At 27.2% G+C, this 22,287-nt stretch overlaps 1 protein-coding gene across 3 annotated transcripts in view; it reads right to left on the bottom strand.

Moving 5' to 3' along the window:
• sky (GTPase-activating protein skywalker) overlaps positions 1 to 22,287 on the bottom strand; it is a 260,488-nt gene that overhangs the window by 44,663 nt on the left and 193,538 nt on the right. For all 3 annotated transcript variants that reach the window (XM_075357069.1, XM_075357070.1, XM_075357071.1), the window contains one exon: positions 9,305 to 9,526. In XM_075357069.1, coding sequence (XP_075213184.1) covers positions 9,305 to 9,526 — 222 coding nt within the window. The remainder of the gene's footprint in view (positions 1 to 9,304; positions 9,527 to 22,287) is intronic.

Here is a 22,287-nt window from a genome sequence, read left to right on the forward strand (position 1 = left end):
AAATAGTTACTCTAAAATTAAAAATGAAGAATTGTAAACGTCAGACTAGTGGCAAAAAAAAATTACAAGCCAAGTAAAATAACACCTTGCTTTGATTTACAGAATTTATTTAAATATTATTTAATAAATATAATAAAAAAAATAAAGTAAAAGCAGTTTCATAATGGCAAGTTTTGGTATAAAACATTCAAGTTTGTAAAAAACAGGAGAAATTTATTGATTTTAATAATAAACTACAATTATTTCACCAATTATAACATCTCATGACAAAAGGCTATCTATAGTGACTTAAACAATATTTAATGATAATAAAAAGTAAAATAAGAAATTAAGTCGCATTAATGTAATGACAGCAGAAGAAAAAATAAAGCTACAGTAAATAAGTAAGCACCCAACACCTTAAAGCAAATAAAATACAAGTAAAAAGTTAGATGTACTTTCATACACCTCTGCAGCAATAAAAAATAAAATAAAATAATGAAGCAAATAAAGTGAAATGGAAAAAAAAATGAAAGCAAATAAAAATAATTATATACAGAAATAAAAATTTTACAAGTGAAACAGATTCAGCACAATAAATATAACAATTTAAACCACAAATGAGTGCAGCAATTTATTTCATTCATAAATAGTAATAAAGAACTCATAGTGGATTAACATACACTGACTTTCACTTATTTTCATAGCAAATTTTCAGTGTTTGTAATTTTGTGCTAGGCACCACGGATACAATTTAAAAGAACTTTATTTCAAATTAATGGTAACAGCATACACAAGACCCAGCACACATATAGACAGAAAACAAGGTAAGAGGCTAAGCTGAAGTCATTGCGAAAGACAACTTAAGACACGTTCAATCCTTCCATTTTTATAATTAGACTCACACTCATTTGTAAATCTTAGTTATAATCCCAGTAAAAAAGAACAAAATAATGTAAAATGAAAATAATTTAAACAGACATAAAGTTGCACTGACAAAATAATAAACTTAATACTAAAATAAACTTAAATGAATAATAATTTAGCATATTAAAAATTATTAAACAATAATAAAATATTTAATAAATAAAACATAAAAATGAATAAAAATTTTAATTTAAAAATAGAATTAATAGAAATCCATAAGTACTAAGTGAAAGTAAGAAAACAGATTTTGTTTTAAAAATGTAAAAACTAGAGAGTGGTCCAGAACACTACTTAACTGTAATTGAGATTATAGCCTGACGTAAAGCAATATAATTTCAACTTAAAAAAATCCTGACCATTTTTTTTTGTTCTTGGATGTTATTTTACATCTATTAAGTTATAAAAAAATATTTCATCAGAGACAAAGAGACAATTCAAATGGATCAATCTGATCTCTTCTCTCTACATAAATCTTAATTATCTTAATCAATCTTATATTGGTAAATAAATCTTAATTAATTGAAAACTGATAAAATAAAAAAAAAGCTAATCATTATTTACAACAGATTAATACACCAACAGAAAAAAGTATAATTCTGACTACAAGGAGGACATAATAAGACTGAAAATATTTCCGGTAAGTTAAAATTTGTTATAAATTATAAATGTAACAATAGAATTTGCACTTAGTTAATGGAAAACTAGTTAAAGTAAATGTAAGAAAGACAAACATCAAGACATCCTTATTCAAAATCTACAGGCAAGAATTTTAAGTTTAGGATTTTAACATAAGAACTTTTTGGTACCTTTTACTGCAAGAATGGGAAGAAAGTTGCTAAAATTTCATAAAAAAAGAAACTATCACAGGTTACTACTTTCAAATAACTTGGAAGCATAATAATACAGATGTTATATAAAAACTGCAATGTAAAATCACGGAAAATTTTAACACCCACTGAAAGATATTAATCAACATGTCTCTGTAATTGATTTACATAGTATTAAACATATAATTTTTCTGACCTGACCTTAAAATTGCATGCTTGTATAATACAAATGTTAAGAATATAATAACTTTGCTTTATAATTTAAAGATATTTGGTAATGATGACATTTGGAAGAAAAATACTATTAACTTAATAAAATTTTATGAAGCAGAACAGTTTCTTCACATTGAATTACAGCATATATGCAGGAAAAGAGTTGGATGGATAGATACCAGTTGGCTCAAGATCAGGTAAAATGTCTTTGAACATAGATCTGGACCATTGCTGCTCAGATCATAGCAAGAAGTAAAATCAAACGCTCATATTTTAATAACTGAAAGTGTTTGGAATCATCTAATTGACAACTTCAAAAAAAGACTGGCTGTTTAAAAATTTGACCATGTTATCATTCCTGGAATCATGATACTCGTGTTGAATTGAAAGCAAACTATTCATGAAACAAAAAAAAACTGTCATGTACTTGCAGTTAATGAATGCACTGTAAAAGTATGGGGTGGAATTTCAGAAATACTAGTTCAAAAATCTTCTATAATGTATATATAAAACATATGTGATATAACAAACACCATTTACATTATGATACAAGTACCTTATGTATACATTTAAGGTATGGTATTTACATAAGTAAATTAATAATTCAAAGATGTAAATGGTGGTATTGTACTTCCTTATATTTAGTTCCATAAAATATTTATTTGAATAAGCATGATCACCGATACAATATTAATAAGGTTAAGTAAAAAATATTTTTAAAATATGACAAATTGTACACAAGACCACTAATTTTTTATGGCAGTGAAAGTGATAATTAAAAGATAAATCTAGCTCAAGTGCAAAAATAGGAATATATAAAGTAGAAAACTGGAAACATTACAATGATTTCTTCTGAATTCTGTATTTCATGTAAAATCTGTGTCTTATTTAACCCTCAGAATTATATAAGAAGCTTCTGAAATCTTTCTGAATTTCTGAAATGCTGATGACAAATAATTAATATCTTCTGTACAAAAAAAAATGGTCAAGAAAAACAGAATAAGCTGACACTAGTGATAAGAGAAAAATTAATAAAAATATATACAAAAAGGAAACAGTTCAGGTGAATAAAATTCACTCAAACCGTTACTCTACTTCACATGTGTGTGTATAATATAAATATACTGCATTATGATAGAAAGATTATATTTGAATACGTTGATTACAAAAAAAAAGAAACCATAATGGCCACATAAATAACTTTAGCCACATACCTGGGTTTTAAAGCTCAAACTAACAGCTTTATTTTATTGGGTTGAGGAGAATAATGTAATAGCATTTAAACTCATAGGTAGCTCTAGCAAATGAAAAGAATGAGGCGATACAGAAAAGCCTAGTTTTTAAAGAACATTTACTTACCTGAACATCAAAAAAACAATGTCAAAAATCTTTTTTTAGTTTTTTTTAATACTTATTACTTCATATTTTTTTAAATTTATTTTTATATTTTATTTATAGATTTTTTTAATAAAAACATCTGATACTAGATGCAAGATATTAAGATTTATTTATAATATTTATCACTTAAAAACAAATTTTCACAATAAGTTGAAAATAAAATGAAAGTTATTTCAATAAACAAATGTATTATTTGACAGCAGTACAAATTCTATAATAACTGCCATAAAGTCAGTAAATAAAATTGGCAATAGGAAGCATTTTTTTAATAATTTCTATTAAAGAAATATTAAAATACTATTATCAATAATAATATCTCAAAAGAATAAAATTCTATAAAATTAAACAAAATCCCTATGATTAAGACAACACTGTAATTTCATCTTGGTTTTCATGTAATAATAGAGAACCAACTAAATCAAAATGAAGGGACTAAGAATAAGAAAAAAACTATCACATTACACTTTGATTCACCACAACCTAATAATATAACTGATAAATTACATAAAATAAAACAAAAATAATAAAATGTACAAGAAAAGGATTACAGATGTGTTGTATTATTTTCCTGATAACAAATATAGCTAAAAACAAGGAAAAATCATTTGAGTCAAGAAGAAAAATATAAGATATCTCACTAATAACATATGTAAAAGTTATGAGACAAAGATAAAAAAGGTGGAATATCGCACTAAAAAAGTAAATAACTTTCATAACATGCTTTGTATAATGGAAATGAAAGAAAATCTTGGGCGTCTATAGTTAATTTGACCTGCAGATAGAGAGAAGAAATAAGAAAAAAAACTATTATTGGAATGAGACACCTGAAGAATGAAATATCTTCATAATCTATTCACAAAAAAGGTTTCCAGAAATAGTAATGAGATCACAAGATGATAAGAGGCTGGGAAGAAATTGGAAACTAGAAACTTGTGTTAATTAGAAAGTCTAATTAGTATAAAACCAAAGATTATATGACAAATCTAAACACATGTTCCTAAAGAATGATCATAAAATGTTGAGGTGAAAGCAAAATTCAAGCAGAGGAAATAACATCAGATGAAATCTTAACATTAATAATGAACTGATGGGAACAATAATGATCATATCAGATATGATGAGATACCAAGGAAGATTAAGGCAGAAAAAAGAGAGTAAAGCAGGTTGGATTGCTGAAAGTTATTACCAGTAGGTTATTACTTGTCAACTTAAGTAAATAAGATTAAGAACTTAACTTAAATAAGATTAAGATAAGAATAAGAGAAGAAAAAAAATTTTCAAAAAAATGATATTAATCCCACAGATAATGTCACCTTACTTGTTACATTTCTTTATTTTCCTCAGTGTTTTGTTGAAATTTTTTCCATATATTATTTTTTTTAAATCAATTTTTAAATAAGAATTGAAAAACCAATTCCTTAATCAAGTTAATTATTTCTTAAATTTATTTGAATAAATATATTAAGATTACTTTAATGAGAGATTTATTATGCCACTCAAGATTAATTCTGCTGGAGGAACAACTTTTGTTTTTTCACTAAATGACAATAATAAAACTCAAAGCATTTGTAAACTAAAAAATTAGAACTTTAATATGTTATTAAATATAATTCAACATATGACTGAAAACATTGTGTACTTTTAATCTCTCACCGCAGTACAAACAAATTGTCATCAGTTTCTTCCCTTGAAGTGTGAAAAGTTTGATATGCTTCCCTAATTAGAAAAGAGACAAGAGCCAGACTGAGGGGGAGTGATGGACAAAAAATGAAAGGTATGAGAAAGTAATCCAATCAAGAAAGTATTTGAGTTACGGTGGATGGAAAGAAGCACGTAGATCTGTTACCCAAAAAATAAGTTGGATTGAGTACATTATACATAAATGTTTTTTTTTTTAAATAATTCAGTCTAGTTAATGAAACATGAATTAAAAGAAATGTTGAATAATAGTAAAAAAAGAAAGCATTAGAAATGCAAGAAAAGAATAGGAGAGAGGCACAAAACTACTGTAAAAAAAAATCACAACAACAGTTTTAAAAGCAGTAATATATCAATCGATCTTATGCACTTATTTTTGAATTATACATGCATGTGACAAAGATTTTTTTTAAAAGTACAAAATACTCTTGTTTTAAAAATCAAAATAAGGTACAAAATAAAAATGGGAGTACAACTAAAAATTAAACCAATTTAATATTAATATAATCTGCCAAATTATAAATTTAACTCATAAGAAGCAACACATATATATAAAATGTATCAACTGCAAAAATGAAAAAACTAATAATTTCTAAGAGGGAATGAATAAAACCATGGGGTAATAAAGAAAAAGACAATCAGGGATGGATGGAGATGGTGGCATAAGGAAGGACCTGACAACAGGCTCTACACCAGACCATAAGGTATTCAAATGATTAAAATGTCATCAAGCCATATCTGAAAAAGTTCCTTACTCATACAAAATGCAGAAATGGATGAATAGTGTTTGAAACGTTTTAATAGAACAGTATTCAATTATTCCTTAAAATAAATATCTGAATACGTTTTTTATTAATATGAAAAAAATAAACTGAAAACAAACTTTTATACATTAACACTAAAAACACTGGAAAATGGAATTAAATAAAAATAATAATAACCTTAAGTAATCTGCTCAGAGATTATTTAAATATCAAGTTTTATGAACATAATTTTCTATGGTTTAACCTTCAACAGAGCTTATAGTTTATCAAACATTTTTTTTTGACAAATATTAAAAAATTTTTTTCAGTTATTCATATCAAAGTACTAACTCTTGAAGTTATAGAAGTGTATATATATATATATATATATATATATCCACAAGATATGTATAAAAATTGATTTCAAATTAAACTGATGATAAAGTGATTCCAAATTGCATGGCAATCTCTCAGGAGATGATTCTACAGCCAAAAATAAGAAAAAAGGTTCACATAAACGCAGGTCAGAAAACTGTTCATGCGTGAAATTAAACCAGACTAAAATTCTTGGTCTAAATTTGATGCTTCCTTATGGATTTTGATCTAAGAAATTGAATAAAAGTGGTCCCAGACCTCTTTTTCACTGAGGTTTTAAGAAAATCAGGGTAAACACAAAATCATTTGTAAGAAAATATATTTTAAGTTTGGAATAAAATAACTGTTAATTAATCATAAACAAATAAAAGGTTCTAGTTAACTTTGTAGAGAATTTAATTCTGAGAAAATTAAAGTAAATAATGTCTATTAAAATTAAAGAAGTTTAGATGTAATAAAAAAAAGTAACACAAACTGATTGAAAAAGTGACACGATTTTAAACAGAACAATTTACATACAAATGCTAAAAATTGTAAAAATAAATTTTGAAAAATATCCTTCTAAAACATATTAAAAATCTTTAATTTTTCAGAGGTTGGCAATATCAGCTGCAATTAAGCTTAGTGTCTAGCATTTGAATATTCATTTGAGTAGTGGTGTTTGTGCTGTTATTTGGTCGGTCATTCACAACTGTAGGGTGATACCACAAATTTGTTTTTATTCAGAGAGTAGAAGACATGTTAATTTATGGTAAAGTAAATAAAAATGGATTGGCTGCTGTGTATGAATACTGGGAAAATTATCCAGATCAAGGAGTACCGGACTAAAAAACATTTGAGGCTTTGGAGAGATAAGTTCAAGAATCAGGTATGCTTAAACCACAATGATTTGTGAATGTTATGTGAGAAATACCAATGCTGAAGAAGCAATATTGTTGAATGCAGTAAAAATATCTCCCACCTCAAGCACCAGAAGGTTGTCACACTGCTTTCATGTTTCAAAGTCAAATGTGTGATGAATGTTATGGTAGCACAATTATACCCATTCCAATAAGTGGTGTGGTCTTCTTGGAGATAATCTCATAGGCCCTTTTTTTCTTACCACCAAATCTCAATGAAAAGTGGTACTTGCATTTTTTTTTGTAAATAGATCTGATAGAACTCCTGGAAAATATTCCACTTGCAAGTAGAGTGCAGGTGTGGTTTTTCAGTAACGAATGGTGCACTTGCTCTCTACTGTTGTGATGTGATGAATCATTTAAATAATACATGTAGTAATTAATGGATTGGTTGAAACAGACCAGTAAACTGGTCGCTTTCATCTCCCAATCTCATGCCAGCAGACCTTTTCCTTTGGGATTGGATGAAGTTGTTAGCCTATTCCACTCATATTGCCACAGAAGAATTGAGACATCATACAATAGAAACTGGAGCTACTGTTGGGAATAATAATGATGCTATTAGATGAGTCCAGCTAGCATGTATTCACGGAGCTGAAGTGTGCATTGAATAGAATGGCAGCTGCATTGAGCAACTGTTTTGAAGAAATGTTTGCAGCTTTATCAGGTAACCATTAATCATTTTTAGAAAACAAAGTATGTGATTTTTATTTTTTTAAATCTATTTTTTATTCAAATTTTTCATTTTTAAAAAGTTTTCTATTTGTTTTCATTTACATTCAAACATTGATGAAAATTGTTCTTTTTAAAATCATTTCAGATCCAGTTTGTGTATTTTGTATCTAATTACAGTTGAACTCTAATTTGTGTTTAATTTTAATAAACATTATTTACATCAATTTTCTTAGAATTAAATTCTCTACAAAATTAACTAGTAAATTAAAAATTATTTTATTCTAACCCTAAAAAACTGCAGTTTCCAACAAAACGTTTTTGTGTTTTAGCCTGTTTTTCTTAAACCTAACTGAGAGAAGTCTGGGACCACACTTATTCAACTTCTTAGGTCAAAAACCATAAGGAAGTACAAAATTTACCCCTACATTTTACCACCAAAACTTTAGTAAGGTCTAATTTCACAAAAGGAGCAGAAAACAGGGCTAGATACTTTGCAAGCTGAAACTCTCTAATGAACCGCTTTCTGACCTATTTTTATAAGAACAGATTTTCTTATTTTTGGCTATAGAATCATCTTCTGAGAAATTGTTGTGCAATTTGGAATCACCTACATATATATATATATATATATATATATATATATATATATATATATATATATATATATAATATATATAAAATAGACCAAGTATATTTCATTAAATTTATTAAATATTACGTGGTTTATTTAACAGAATTTAAATATAATTTAACAGTACACAGGAATAATATGAATCCTAAAAAGATTAATTTCAATAAGCACCCTGAATAAATTTCTGGTCAGCTAGCTTGAATTAATGATTTTAATCCAAAAGAAAATTAATTCATTTTCTACATTAGTGCCAAACCGATGTAACTTATATTCAGTCTAAAAAGTGCTTGATGGAATAAAAATAACATTCAGAGGATTCAAAGCACAGAAAACTATCAATTAAGAGCAAGCATTACAACTTAATTAAATCAAGACATTTTACAAAGTAAACTCAAGACTATTTCAGAAAACAGTATTTACAGAATGCACGGTATAATGGTAGAGCATTTTTATCAATAAATTTTAATTACCTTGTCAAAACTATTTAATTTTATAACAACTAATTTAGTTTTAGTTAAAAATTATTACCCAAACTTGCTGCTCTTCATAAAAGCAAATTCTCTAATAAAGTGAGTCATCAAAAGCACTTATAAAATAAAGTAGAAATAAAAGAGAAACTATTATAGTAAGATGACCTATATAATATAAATCAAGTTTTATCATCATTTGTAAACAAAAATGCATACCTTCATCAACATAACAGCAAAATATTAGGTTGTGATAAATCTTATGTGATGGGTGATAGTCAATGGTTCATATATTGTTAAGTATACTTTTAATTTGATAAGTAACATTAAGACATAAATTCCGTAATAAAAAACGAAACTGAGCATTAACCAGCAGTTCATTAAAAAAGAATGATTAATTATTACAAGAATAAAGTAACATGTCAAAATGCAACAGTGGCTTGAAGAATATTTGGATAAATAAAATTCCTACCTCTCGGATTGTGAGGGTATGTGACATCATTTGGATATCGGCCTGCGACTGTGATGTTGGAAGGTTCTCGCTGGATCGTGACCTTGATAACTGCCGGTGACTACCCATTATATTTTGTTGACTCTTTAATGTCATTTCAGTCTTAATGAATACTTTTTGTATATATGCTGTTGAAAGTGCTCTGATTCCAAATGCTGCCCTAAGCACCTTACGTGGACTTACCTGAAACAAATTTCATAAATTATTTTGATAAAATTCTCCACAGTTATTATAGAATTAAAAAAAAAACCAGGATATACTCATGAACATAGAAATAGCATCTACTGTTATACAAATGGTTAAGTCAGACTTAATAAAAAAAAGATTTTTGCAAAATCTTTAATCAATTTCTACATTAATTTTCTACCATTAAAGAAATTTAATTTATATAAATGAATTTTTCTAAACAGTAAAGATAATTTTGTTACATTTCAACAAATTTTAATATTATTCACCATCTGTAAATGTAAAAAATAATCTTATTGTTCAATGTCTTTGATAACATCTGCTGAACTGCTAAGTGTCATATTCCTACTGAGTAGGAATGACCTACGCTCAGTGCGTGATTTAACATTAACCTACACTCGCTATCTTAACTAATATGTTATTATGTTTAAAATGACTGGTATAAAACAGCATGTTTGTTAGTTTTCTCTAAAAAATGCGAAAACATAGAGAGCATAAAATAAAAAGTACCAATCTCTTAAATAAGTAAATTACTTGTTTAGATATTCTACGTAACAGCTTTGTTATGTAGAATCTTTTAAATAGATTGTAATTTAAGAATTAAATTCATAATTCTTGTCTTAAATTTAATTGCTCCGCTAATTCCTTGTACTATATGGTACTGATTACTTCAAGTAAAGTACATAGATGGTTTAAAGTTAAGTCATAATTTAATTATTACATTTGATATTTAATATGTTTAGCTATCTTTTTTAAGATTATACTATAATTTTATATTATTATTTTACACAACAAATTATAGCAACTGATTAAACTTAAAAAGTTTACTTAAGTTAATAATTTATGTTTACTGGTTTAATATTTTTATAAGACTGAGGTGGAACAATATGTTCTTAAATAAATGGCATCAAGAAGAATATGAAGCGTCTGTAAGAAGAATTCCACATAATAAAAAGATTGAACATACTCCACACCCAAAAATCATGTGACTTTTTTTAATGTTTATTGATATACCAATAGCAAAAGTTGAAAAAACACGTACACAATAAATTCTTGAAAAGCGATTTCTGTAAATGACAAAGCATTTTAAACAACTGAATAAATGCATAGAAAAAGTAAGGTTTGAAAATACAATCTTCAACTGGAGAAGTATGTAGAATAAAGGTAATCTTGAATTAAATAAGTGTGTAGCATAAATAAGCCTTTAATAAATATAATCTTGAATTAAATAAGTGCATAGCATAAGTAAGGATGAATGCCTAGATTTCTTAAGTAAATCTGATGATGGTTGGATACTTAAGCAAGCAGTTGCTTGTACAGATAAGTAGTTTATTTACACTTTATTAATGTATCTCTTTAAACAGGTAAATTGCTTGTATGAATATCCTAAATAAGTAAATTGCTATGATGTAAAACTCGTTTATATATTGTATTAATGATCTCTTAAATAAATAAATTGCTTGTTTAGATATCCTAAATAACAGCTTTGTAGCCAAAACTTATTTAAATAGATTAAAATGCATCTCTTAATTCACACAAGGTAAATCGCTTGTATGGATATCCTAAATAAGTATATCACTATGATGGCAAAACTTGTTTATACATTGTATTAATGGATCTCAAACAGGTAAACTGCTTTTATGAAAATCTTAACTAGATTTCTATGTGGAGTGGATGTCTGCAATGGATCAGGCGAAGCCATATCTACCATGTTAAACAGATACCTTCAATATAGAGAAAGAACAAGAGAAAAATTATAAACACTATTCAATCTCTTAAAATCGATAACAAACATAATTTGTGAATTGATCTTGCCTAGTATTCAGATTCACATCACATACTAAATTGTCTAATCCTGTAAATTTTTTCATTATTAAACCATGTTTCCACTGTAGAAAAGTAGTATTTTCATCTAGTAAGTCTCGTTCACTGATATTCCTTTTAGATTTTGCCATTCTGTTACGTTGTTCTACATGATTTAAGTAATCTTTCAACCATATATTCCAACTAGATTGTGTAAATTTCTGCAATAGTTAACTACCTAAATGATTAATAAAGAGTTCAGTGAAATCAGGTCAGGAAATAATAGAGTCAATGAGAAAGTGTGGCACATAAATAGGTTATAAAGTTTTTGATATGGCCTTTGATCTCTGCCTGCCAAGATGAATCATTAATGGACTACCAAATTAACTGTGCAACAAGAGTTTAGAAACTGCTTTGTAACTTGAATAGATGGTAATTGACCAAGTGGCTGATTTAACCTTTTGATGATAAAGCGAAAGAATTTAATACATTTTTGAGTAAAGGACCATAATGATTTTCCCATTGATAATCCAAACTCTTTCACATAAAGAACTGAGAACTAACTGAATCCCTCCATGTAAAAGACAAATTATTAATTTTGTTAAGTGTGTATTTATATTTTATGATAGGTTGGTGTTTTTATTATTATATGATGACTTGGAATTCCATTAGCGACCCCCTACACGAAGCATGTATGAATCTGTAATGATATTGGGAGAGAATAATTTACTTTGTTTTGAAATCTGTCTCTCAGACTGAATGTCATTGATTTCTGAAATAAAATATCTTAATTGTAATATACATATAAGTAAATTAGAACTGTCATTTAATTCCTTAGTGGACAATATCAATGATTCTTTCAGAAGAATTTAACTTAGCATTACTAATAAATCTGAAACAATAGCTAAAGGTATGAATTAATCCAGACAGTGAAGAAAAATCTTCAGTAATATCTTTTAAGTAATGTAGAGGTAAACAATATTTGAATTCTTTTACGCTCTTCAATTTATCACGGAGGTGAAGGGGTAAAGTCATTACAGAAAAAAATGATTTGCCCAATGAATTTAATGTTGTAAAATCCAAAGAGGATCGTGCCACTATAATTAAATTTTTGAAGCCTTTCAGGGAAACAACCTCTAGACAAATATCAGCAGGATTGTCAAATTAATTAATGTGATGTCATTTGGAATAAAAACTATTGAATTTCTGAAACTCAATTAGAAATAAACAATTTTTACCTTCATGATTAACCATGAATCCAATGAAGTACAATCATAGAATCTGAATACAAATGAATTTCATCAGTGCGAGAATTTAAAGAAATAAGCACTTGATTACACAAACGAGTTAGCAGTAAGCATGCACATAATTCAAGTCTTGGTAGTGAAATCAGTTGTCTTTGTGAAATCCTAGACTTGGAATACAGTAGGATGGATGAAATCTTTAATTAGAATAAATAATTGTGGCATTTATACAACTCACATAATCTTTCAGCAATGCATCTGCAAATCCATGAATTTGTACAGATTTTATATAACTATTTTTCTTAATTGCTCTAATAATAATTGAATATTTGATCTATATTGCTATTATATTTGATCTATACTGCTAGCTTACTTTAACTGGATGTATACATTTTAAATTTCTCTACTGGGATAATAAGTTATCAGGTAATGTCACTCCCCCCCCCCCCCCCTTGGGATTTATTTTGCCAGGATAATCCTTTTAGCTAAAATTTTTTTTGTTTAAGAAATTTAAATATCCAATTGTCTAAATGGTTGTTCCATAAAATTCCAACGTGCATAAATTTTTACTTCTGTTTAATAAAAGGTTACAATTATTGTTTAATGGGATTATATTTGAATCAGTAGAAAACCATTTATATAGTGGAATAATCCTATTGGTTCAATAAATAAGTTGTCTTTAAACCTTTTAATACATCTAAATTGTCATATCCTGTTACAATATAGACATAAATTCATATAATTTGACAAGCAACAGGAACTGATCATTTTTATCTTTAACAAATTGAATAAGACATCTAGCAGCCAAGAAGTAGGCACTAGCTGTACCATAATATCAGTTCTTAAAGCATAATGTTTTAATTCTTGTTCAACAAAATCCTGCCATAGAATTCTATAAGTTGCTACTCTTGGGTGTGATCAGAATTTGCCTACATATCTCCTTTATGTCGACATTAAGAACATAAATAATAGTCTAAACCTTAGAATTATTGAAAAAAAATATCTTGCTGAACGAGAGGACCAACTATTAATGTGTCATCAAGAGATAAATTATTCAAAGATTTAGCAGAACTATTAAAAACTTGAAATTTAGTAGTTAAATTACCACATTACCTGAAACAACAGTCTATGCGGCAGGTACTGACAATTTGTTCCTTTTTGGTTGATTTTTTGATGTTTTTTCCAAACTAAACTAGCTTTTTTTTAAATGTTTTTAAGAAAAAATCAAAATCAAATATAAATGTAACTTTATTGAAAAAAATGTAAAACACTAGCTAAGCAAAATAATAATTAACTCTAACACAAAAACAATGATATTCAATAGTGATTATTTTCAAGTGCGTTAAAATGAATTTTTACAATAACTGAATAAAATAATATAAAAAAAACTTAGAATATGAAACCAAAAAATTAATCTTTACAAAAATTTTGATACGTTACAGAAAATAGTAGTCCCATGTACACCGAAAGTAGATAAAAATGTGCTTCAAAATTATTTGCTGTATTTCAGTCTTTGAAACATAATAAAATGTGAATTTTAGGCTGTTAAAATTAAAAGCTTATTTACACATTTAATACACAGTTGTTTTGAACACTCAAGACAGTTACGAACTTCACACAAAACACACTTATAAGCAGTCATTTGCTTTTTTGTGTACGGACAGTAATGACAGGTTTTCCATTTATCTAATTGTCAGATCTACTATTTTTTACAATTTGTTTTTAACTTCTGTTTGCCCCAGTGAATTAGAAATTATATTTTTCAGATCAAATGGAAAATTTGGAATGAGTAATCTTTCCCTGTGTTTTCTGGTCAAACTTATAGCTAATATTTTCATAAAATCAAATCACTTTATGTTTGGTGTTTTTGAATAAGAAGCACACAAAATACTGCTGTTTATGCAGCTCAGCAATATAATGTGACAAATATAGCTATTTTATTACAATATCTTCTTGTGCGATGATTTGGTGAATAATTTGAACACTTTAGGTCAACTCTATCAATGCCTGATTTAGTTGGATTATATTATGAAATCATTTCAGGCTTACTGGTCTTTTTATCAAAGTATTCAGAGTAGTGCATTGATGACAGTAAAATTACTGCTTCTGATCTTTTTGATATTAAAGAAAGCAGAGTGAGACCATCATTTCAAATCCATAAATGCTGGAACCAACTACTCTTTCTCAGGAAGAAATTCTGGTGGAATCTTTTTTTGTTTTTACGCATTAAACAAACACATGTTAATTTTCTTTTCATCAATTAGTTTGCTAGTTCAATAGATGTAAACCAGTTATCATTTCTGTTTGTTCTGATAATTGGTTTCGTTAGATGGATAACAGTCTGTGTTGGTATTTGAAGTTTTTGGTCTTTTGATAAATTTTTACCATTACTTCTTTCACCAACATATATTTAAGTATTGAGAAGATAAGAATTACAGGTGTCTGAGGCAAAGTTTATGCCATACTTCACCGGCTTTTTGGGCATATATACACTAAAGCAGCACCGTCCTCAAATGGGTATCAAAGTTTCATCTACACAAGCATGAGCTGATGGAGTAAACACCTTGACAATTTGAAATAAATTTGTCAAAAATTTGTGAAACTGTTGCTGCAAGATTTTTCCAGATTTGAATATAGCAGTGTAAATAAGAAGACCTATAAGTGCTTCTATTTCTATAATGTCAGTTTCTTTATATCTGGATTTTTTGAATTTTGTTTTTTTTCACACATATGTTCTAACTTTCTATTTCTAAAATAATATCTGTAAAAAATAAGTGCCAAGGTGTAGGATTATTTCCTAAATAGATCACTCTACCTTCTGCCCTGGAAATCTTTATTTTTATTATGTTGTTTTCAGGAGTTTTTCCTTTTTGTTTAGGGCTAACCAGAATTCCAAATATAGCATTTGTTTTTTTGTAAAATAACTTTTATTTTCTAAATTTTTGATTTCTTGATTGGTAAAATTGTCTTTAGCTACTTCATTGTCAAAATTTTTCTGGGCATAATCATTCATCTGATTATCACCTTCAGTTTCGTCACCTGAGTAATGTTCATTTTCAGATGAAAGCCGAGATTAAAATAATCTGGAATCCTCTTCTGAATGTAAGATTCGTCTGAAAATATTCCTTCATCACTAAAATCTGACTCACTATCAACGATATAACACATAATAAGTTTTGTTCTTTCAGACACAGGATATTTATTACGGCAAGCCATATTTATGCAAAAAAATTACAATATCATAAAACATCAAATAAAAAAACAAACTAATTTAAAATTATCACATGCTTACTGAAATACCCATCAGAGAATCAGTTAATACATACACACACAACAAGAAAAAACTGCCTGAGAGTACAGCAAAAAGTACACACCTCAAAAAACAACCAATGTAGACAGCTAAGATGACAACTAATAGCTTACGTCATAATAAATGTACAGTAAGAAGTATTTGTTTATTAATAAATGCATTTTAATACATAACTGACTGACAGACAAGCTAAATACAGGATGATGTGGCAAATAAAAGACACTTGATTCAAAGATTAACCAATCTTAAGAATTAAGTTCAGACTTATACCTAACTTTATTCATAAATGAAATAAGTATAACTATTTTTGAAACTGATTACGGTTAAGTTTCCTTTCCAAACTTAAATCTTCAGTTTGCATTGTTTAGAGCTCATCAAGTATCATTTCTGGTAATGAATTTTCCATGTTCATTTCAAAACTTATTTTTTAATTAGTGGAATTCACAATTGTACTGAATATTAAAGTTTTTAAAGCAAATTAACTTCGACTTTTCAAAATTTTTCAATGAGGGCTAGACAATTAAAGTTGCTTTTATCACATCAATTGATTTGATATGATAATTAAATGACTTGTTTTTATAAGCCTTATTTATTTATTTATTAACAACATATTTCAATTCAAAAAAGTACATTGTTATAAGTTATGTGGGTCAAAATATCTTAACAAATGTTTGTATTCTGGTAATGGCTGATTTGCCAACCTTATGTTTTTACCTTTCAATATAGATAAATTTGATTGTGTATCTTCTAGATTGTCACATTTACAATTACAGTAAATAATAATAGTTAAGATACCTCAACAAACTCTAGTATTCAAATGTTTTGTGAAGTAATGTTAGTTTAATATTTATGTGTTTAATATTTATATAGTTTTAGAGATACATTAAATGCACTTTAATCACAGTTAACATATTATCATTAACAGCACTTTATTAGTTGAGCTCTAATCCTTTTAAAAACATTCAGCCTGGAGGACCAGTTTTCACATACAATTCTTGCCTTATATTTAATTGCTCAACTATTTCTTGTTCTATATATATATTGTGGTTACTTAAAAGCAAAGTACACAAATAGGTTAAGTTACAGTTTATTTATTAAATTTGATATTTAATATTATGTTTAGCTATTCTTTAAGAATACACTATCATTTTACATTCTTATTATTCTAAAAAAATTATTAAAGTTCATTTTAAGTTTACTTAATTTAAGTTTACTTAATTTAAGTTTATAATCTACTGTTCACTGGTTTAAGTTTTTATAAAACTGAGATAGAACAATATGTTTTTAAATAATTGGCTTCCAGAAGAATAAGAAGCAGCTATAAGAAAGAAGCCCATGTAATATCATGATTGAACAGTATCTAAAATTTAAGCTAAAAAAAATATATATATATTTCATAAAGTAATTATCTTTTACTTACATAACTTACATTACAGGAATTAGTACATTACAACAACAATTGCCCTAACTGTTACCTCTTGTCAACTGATATCTTTGAATAACATATACATTTTTCTCTGGCATGTAATTATGACCTTAAGTGTAACATTCATTGTTAAATAACTACCCCAGGCATAACAAACCTTAAAACCCTTAATCTAATGTACTCTCCGTAGTCAATCTCTAATATTCAAGAAATAAGTTTTGGTTTTACTAAAGAAAATAAATAATGTGAATATAAAATGCAACAAAACATTTCAAAAGTATACCCCAGTGCCATTGCCAAACCAATACATAGATTATAATCAATATATAGTGATTCTAAAATGAAAATGTTTAATTTTGAAATTAAAAAAGTGTTTGTTATGTTTACTGACACCACCAAATGTTTTAAACTTGATTAGTCAAAGGACAAAATCAAGGCAAAATGCTCCAGTTAGGTTAAACAGGTTCAGTTTTATAGAATAATCTATTTTGCAAAATAAGTTCAATTTTATTCAAGCTAATAATTAATTATTAAAGAGCTAACAAAAATTACAAAAAAATTCCCTCAACTTATTATATTTAGAACTAGGACTTAAGAAATAATAGATAATCCTACATACATTAGTCAAAACTATACAGAAAACAGAAAAAATATATTTTATACAACAGGCCTACTACATTTTAGGAAAATAGAAATTCACAGTGAATAGATTTGAATATATATCAAATTTAAAACTTTTTGACTGATAAAGACTAAACTACTAATAATCATTTACACAAGTGTGAAGGTAATATTTACAGTGAAATAATTTTAAAATTTGAAATAAATAATTTAAAGTTATTTCATAAGACTCCACTACATACAAGGTCTAAATGCAAAAGTTTTCTCTTGAAATTGTGAGGATAAATGTGATATTAAACGATCATTAAGATTTTGAAAACCTTCTATTTTAATCCAGTGTTTTCATAGATCATACACCTAAACTATATAAACTTGACTTGCAGTAGATGTACGCTATGAGTTGACTTTTGCCAAAAATTTAAATTTAAGATCTTATAATGTAGTAGTATAAACTGAGAATTGTCAGCAGTTTATTAATTTGATAAAACAACTTTAGAAATGGCCAACTATACTCAGCAGACTATTTGATATGAGATACTGGCCAAAGACATAAATGATCAACATGTTACCAGGTGAAAAAACTTTAGTATCCATATACATCCACTGTAGGCAAGCATTTCTAAATTTCTAGTAGTCATATATACTAAAGGTGGGGGGGGGGGGGTTGATCTCTATGGTCATTTTAGTATTAACTGATTTTTATTTGATAATGGATTATTTCAACTGATGAATTAATTTTTGTATAACAACAGGGTAATATTAAAATTAAGGTAATTTTGTATGCGTAACTTTTTCTAATTTCTTATAGCTTTTTTCAATTCTTTTGCTGTTCTGAAGTGTCAGGGATTTTCATAAAAGAAAAAGCACAAAATTCTTCTCTAGAATTTATGATGTTCTTGTAAAGCAATATTCACTACTCTTAAATATAAATTTACTCTATAAAAATAGCATTAAACATTTTGAATCTTAATTAACTCTATAATAAAAGGCACAACTTCTGTATCATAAATAGTTAAGTGACAAAAAAGAAACTTCTCATTTCTTTTTTATTCCTGATAACATTGCTCACTAAGGAAACAGCAATTGTTGATATTAATCCTTCATTGATAAGATTCTTATAACTTCCAATATCTCAAAAATAGTAATCATTCATATGTTTCCTTTCAGTAACCACTTGAAGTAGTTAGCTGATTGAATGCAGCTGTAATACATACACTAATGAAAAAATTAATACAGGTGACGAGTCCATTATTATAAAATTTACTAAATGTTTTCAAACCAGCTGAAACCCACAACTCTGTTATTACTATTGCATATTAATGAATGCAGGCTAAGGTCCAACTCATTGTTAGTAACTAAAAAAAAATCATAAAAAAATTAATATTACCGAGTACCAAAATAAGATACTACATCATAATAAACGCTACGTTAACTCCACACTGATTTATTGGTCACCTGACTGACAGATAGCAAGCAGTAGCTGATAGTAAGTAAACTTACATAAAAGTAGAAGAAATTAAATTTTACATAAAAGTAGCAGAAGCTAAAAATTCTGAACATAGCAAAATATCCATTCTTACTACAAAAAAATAAAAATATTATTTATCAAATGAGAACTGTCAAAAAATTTTAAATAAATAAACAGAACATGTCAGAATGTAGATCTCCATATGTACTATATAAAACAAGTCACATTGCATCCACGTATAAGTGTACAGAAGTCAGAATTAATAAAGAAGCTGAATTTTAGAATACTTTTTTCATTCCAGGGTTCAAAATGATAGTCATAAATTAAGGAAAATGTTTACAATAAGGAAAACTATTTCTGTAATAGCAAAATTATTAGGCAGCACAGACGTTAAAAGAAGTACAAAAAACACAGAAAACCTCTACTCCCAGCTTAAATAAATATGCAGTAAGATAAACTGAATATATTAGTGAGAAGATGAAATTCTATAAAATCGGTTAAATAATAAGGAAAACCACACTGGTAAATGTTAATATAAATTATTAATAGGTATTGGTATATTTAAAAATTTAACACTATAAAAACTGGCCCTAATGAAACCAGAATAAAACAAAAAAACCCTGAATTCTAAACCAGTTAAAATGGAGTAGATTTACTTTCAACCATTAGAATCCTTTTAGCAGAAAACCCTCAAAAAGAAATTACACAAAAGGATCGATTACTTTTTAGTGACCTCACATTATAAATAGAATAAAAATGTGTTCATACTATGTTCTACGAGATTTGATTCTTTCAACCATTTTCCATAATCTACTTTCATAAATGTTATAATACTATGATTATCCAGAGGAGCTAGATGAATTTTATTTGGGACAATTCCAAAGATACTCTCAACTGTCCCTTCTTGACATTTGTCAATGTACAAAACTGACACGTACAATACAACAACAATACAACTGACATGTACAATACGTACTCTATGTATACAATGAAATTCAAATAATGCAAAGATTATGATCCACATACAAATATTAGATTAACTAGCCACAAATTTAAACTAGGCAAGTTATAGTTTAATATATAAACTGAAAATATCAAGGTTCATTGATTTATATGAGATTTTGCTCAGAGAAAATACTGCACACAAATCACAAAAAAACTAAAGATTAGATTCCGCATTGATTAAAATATTATGGAAGATTTTTGATAAAATTATTAATTTTTATTAAAATAAGTCCAGTTTCAAAATGTAAACTCTAACTTTCCTTTACAAAAATTTAATAATACTGCACATATTGTAACTCCAAAAAAGAAAAAGAAAATACATTAAAAAAATCTTCAAAACTACTCAACACCTGGAGCTGGCCTTAAAATTATATATCCTAGTTTAGCAGTCAATTCCTCAGCTTTAGCCTACTCAATTTATCTTAATTGACACATGCTTGCATAAACAAATTAAACACATGCTGTTCAATTGTGGAATTTTCCAACCCTCTTGTTCTTTTTCTTTCTTGCTAAACTTGCTTCCTGGGCCCAATTTTTTTAGTTCTCCTCTATTTTTCAAGTACATAGACTGTGTACTAATGGAAATGTCAAATCTTTTCAAGTTTAGTTTTCTTCTTTTTGGGTAGTCATCCCTTTCTTTTTTCACCAAACTGAGTATCTGCATATTTTGGAATAAATTTAAAGTTGTAAATGTTTTTGTTTTACTTATCATCCCAATGAAACTAATAAATGGGTAGAAATCTACACCATAATCTAGAACAGTATAAATCTAAATAATAAGAAATCTTGGAAAAAGTCATATTACATCGCAATAAAACATAAAATTAGAATGAACCATAAACAATGTTTAAATTTATTAACTATGAGAAGTGAAACCATACAATTGGTGACCAAATGTAGAAAAACAATAATGTGCAGTGATAAGATGAACGAAAGCAAAGAAAGAATAACTTTTGATGGGTCTCGTAACAGATCCAGAAAATGAATGACTAGAGAATAGTAGTATTTCTTCATTTCAATATAATGAAAGAATTACACTTGAATTGTAACTACAAAAAAGAATTGAATTTAAAAACAATCAAAAAGCATTACCAATCGAAAATTTAAGAGGGCCAGAAAAAATCTCAAACAATTTAAGTTTAGATTGGTAAATTTTTTTGTTAAGCTACATTGGAAGGTAATCAATTTGGCAACACAGTAACAAGATATAGTTATTATAAACAATGATTTATAGTTATTTTAAACAATGATCAGCACACTATGGTATGTGATGTTCAGCCAACAATGAATGGTTTAGTTTTGTGAAATTGCATATTAAGTCTATAGTTCAATGAAAATTAATAAACCCTCTATAGGTTTTACATACCAACAGTGGTAAAATGAAAATAGAGAAAACAATCTATTTTTTTATAAGCCAAAAAATACAAACAGAAGAAGATAATGATGCTACTAAAGTAGAAAACTACATGTTTGGGGTAAATCTAAAAGGCTTTGTTTGGAGATATATACATATTTTTACATTTTTTAGTGTGTTCTACACATATTTGATTGTAAAATATCTGTGCAATCGAAATAAGTAAAGAATGTAATTAAACATGGTAGAAAAAAGTGAACAAAGAATTAAATATTAATACAGGAAAACATAACCTACCACTCCAATCTCTATGGTAGTGTTTTTACTATTCATTAGGATATTTCTGTGTTTGAATCCCAGTAAGGTTTGGGATTCTTCATGTGTTACAAAATTCATTTTACCTATGTAACTATAATTAGACAACTTAGTGGTGCTAGGAAAATTAATAAGATAAAATACTACATCAGTAATTAAAAAAACCTGTTATTTAATCAATAAAATTAAAAAAGATAGAGGAAATAGGAAAG

The sequence above is a fragment of the Lycorma delicatula genome, chromosome 2 (assembly GCF_047948215.1).
Source record: "Lycorma delicatula isolate Av1 chromosome 2, ASM4794821v1, whole genome shotgun sequence".
In the NCBI taxonomy this organism is placed as follows: domain Eukaryota; kingdom Metazoa; phylum Arthropoda; class Insecta; order Hemiptera; family Fulgoridae; genus Lycorma; species Lycorma delicatula.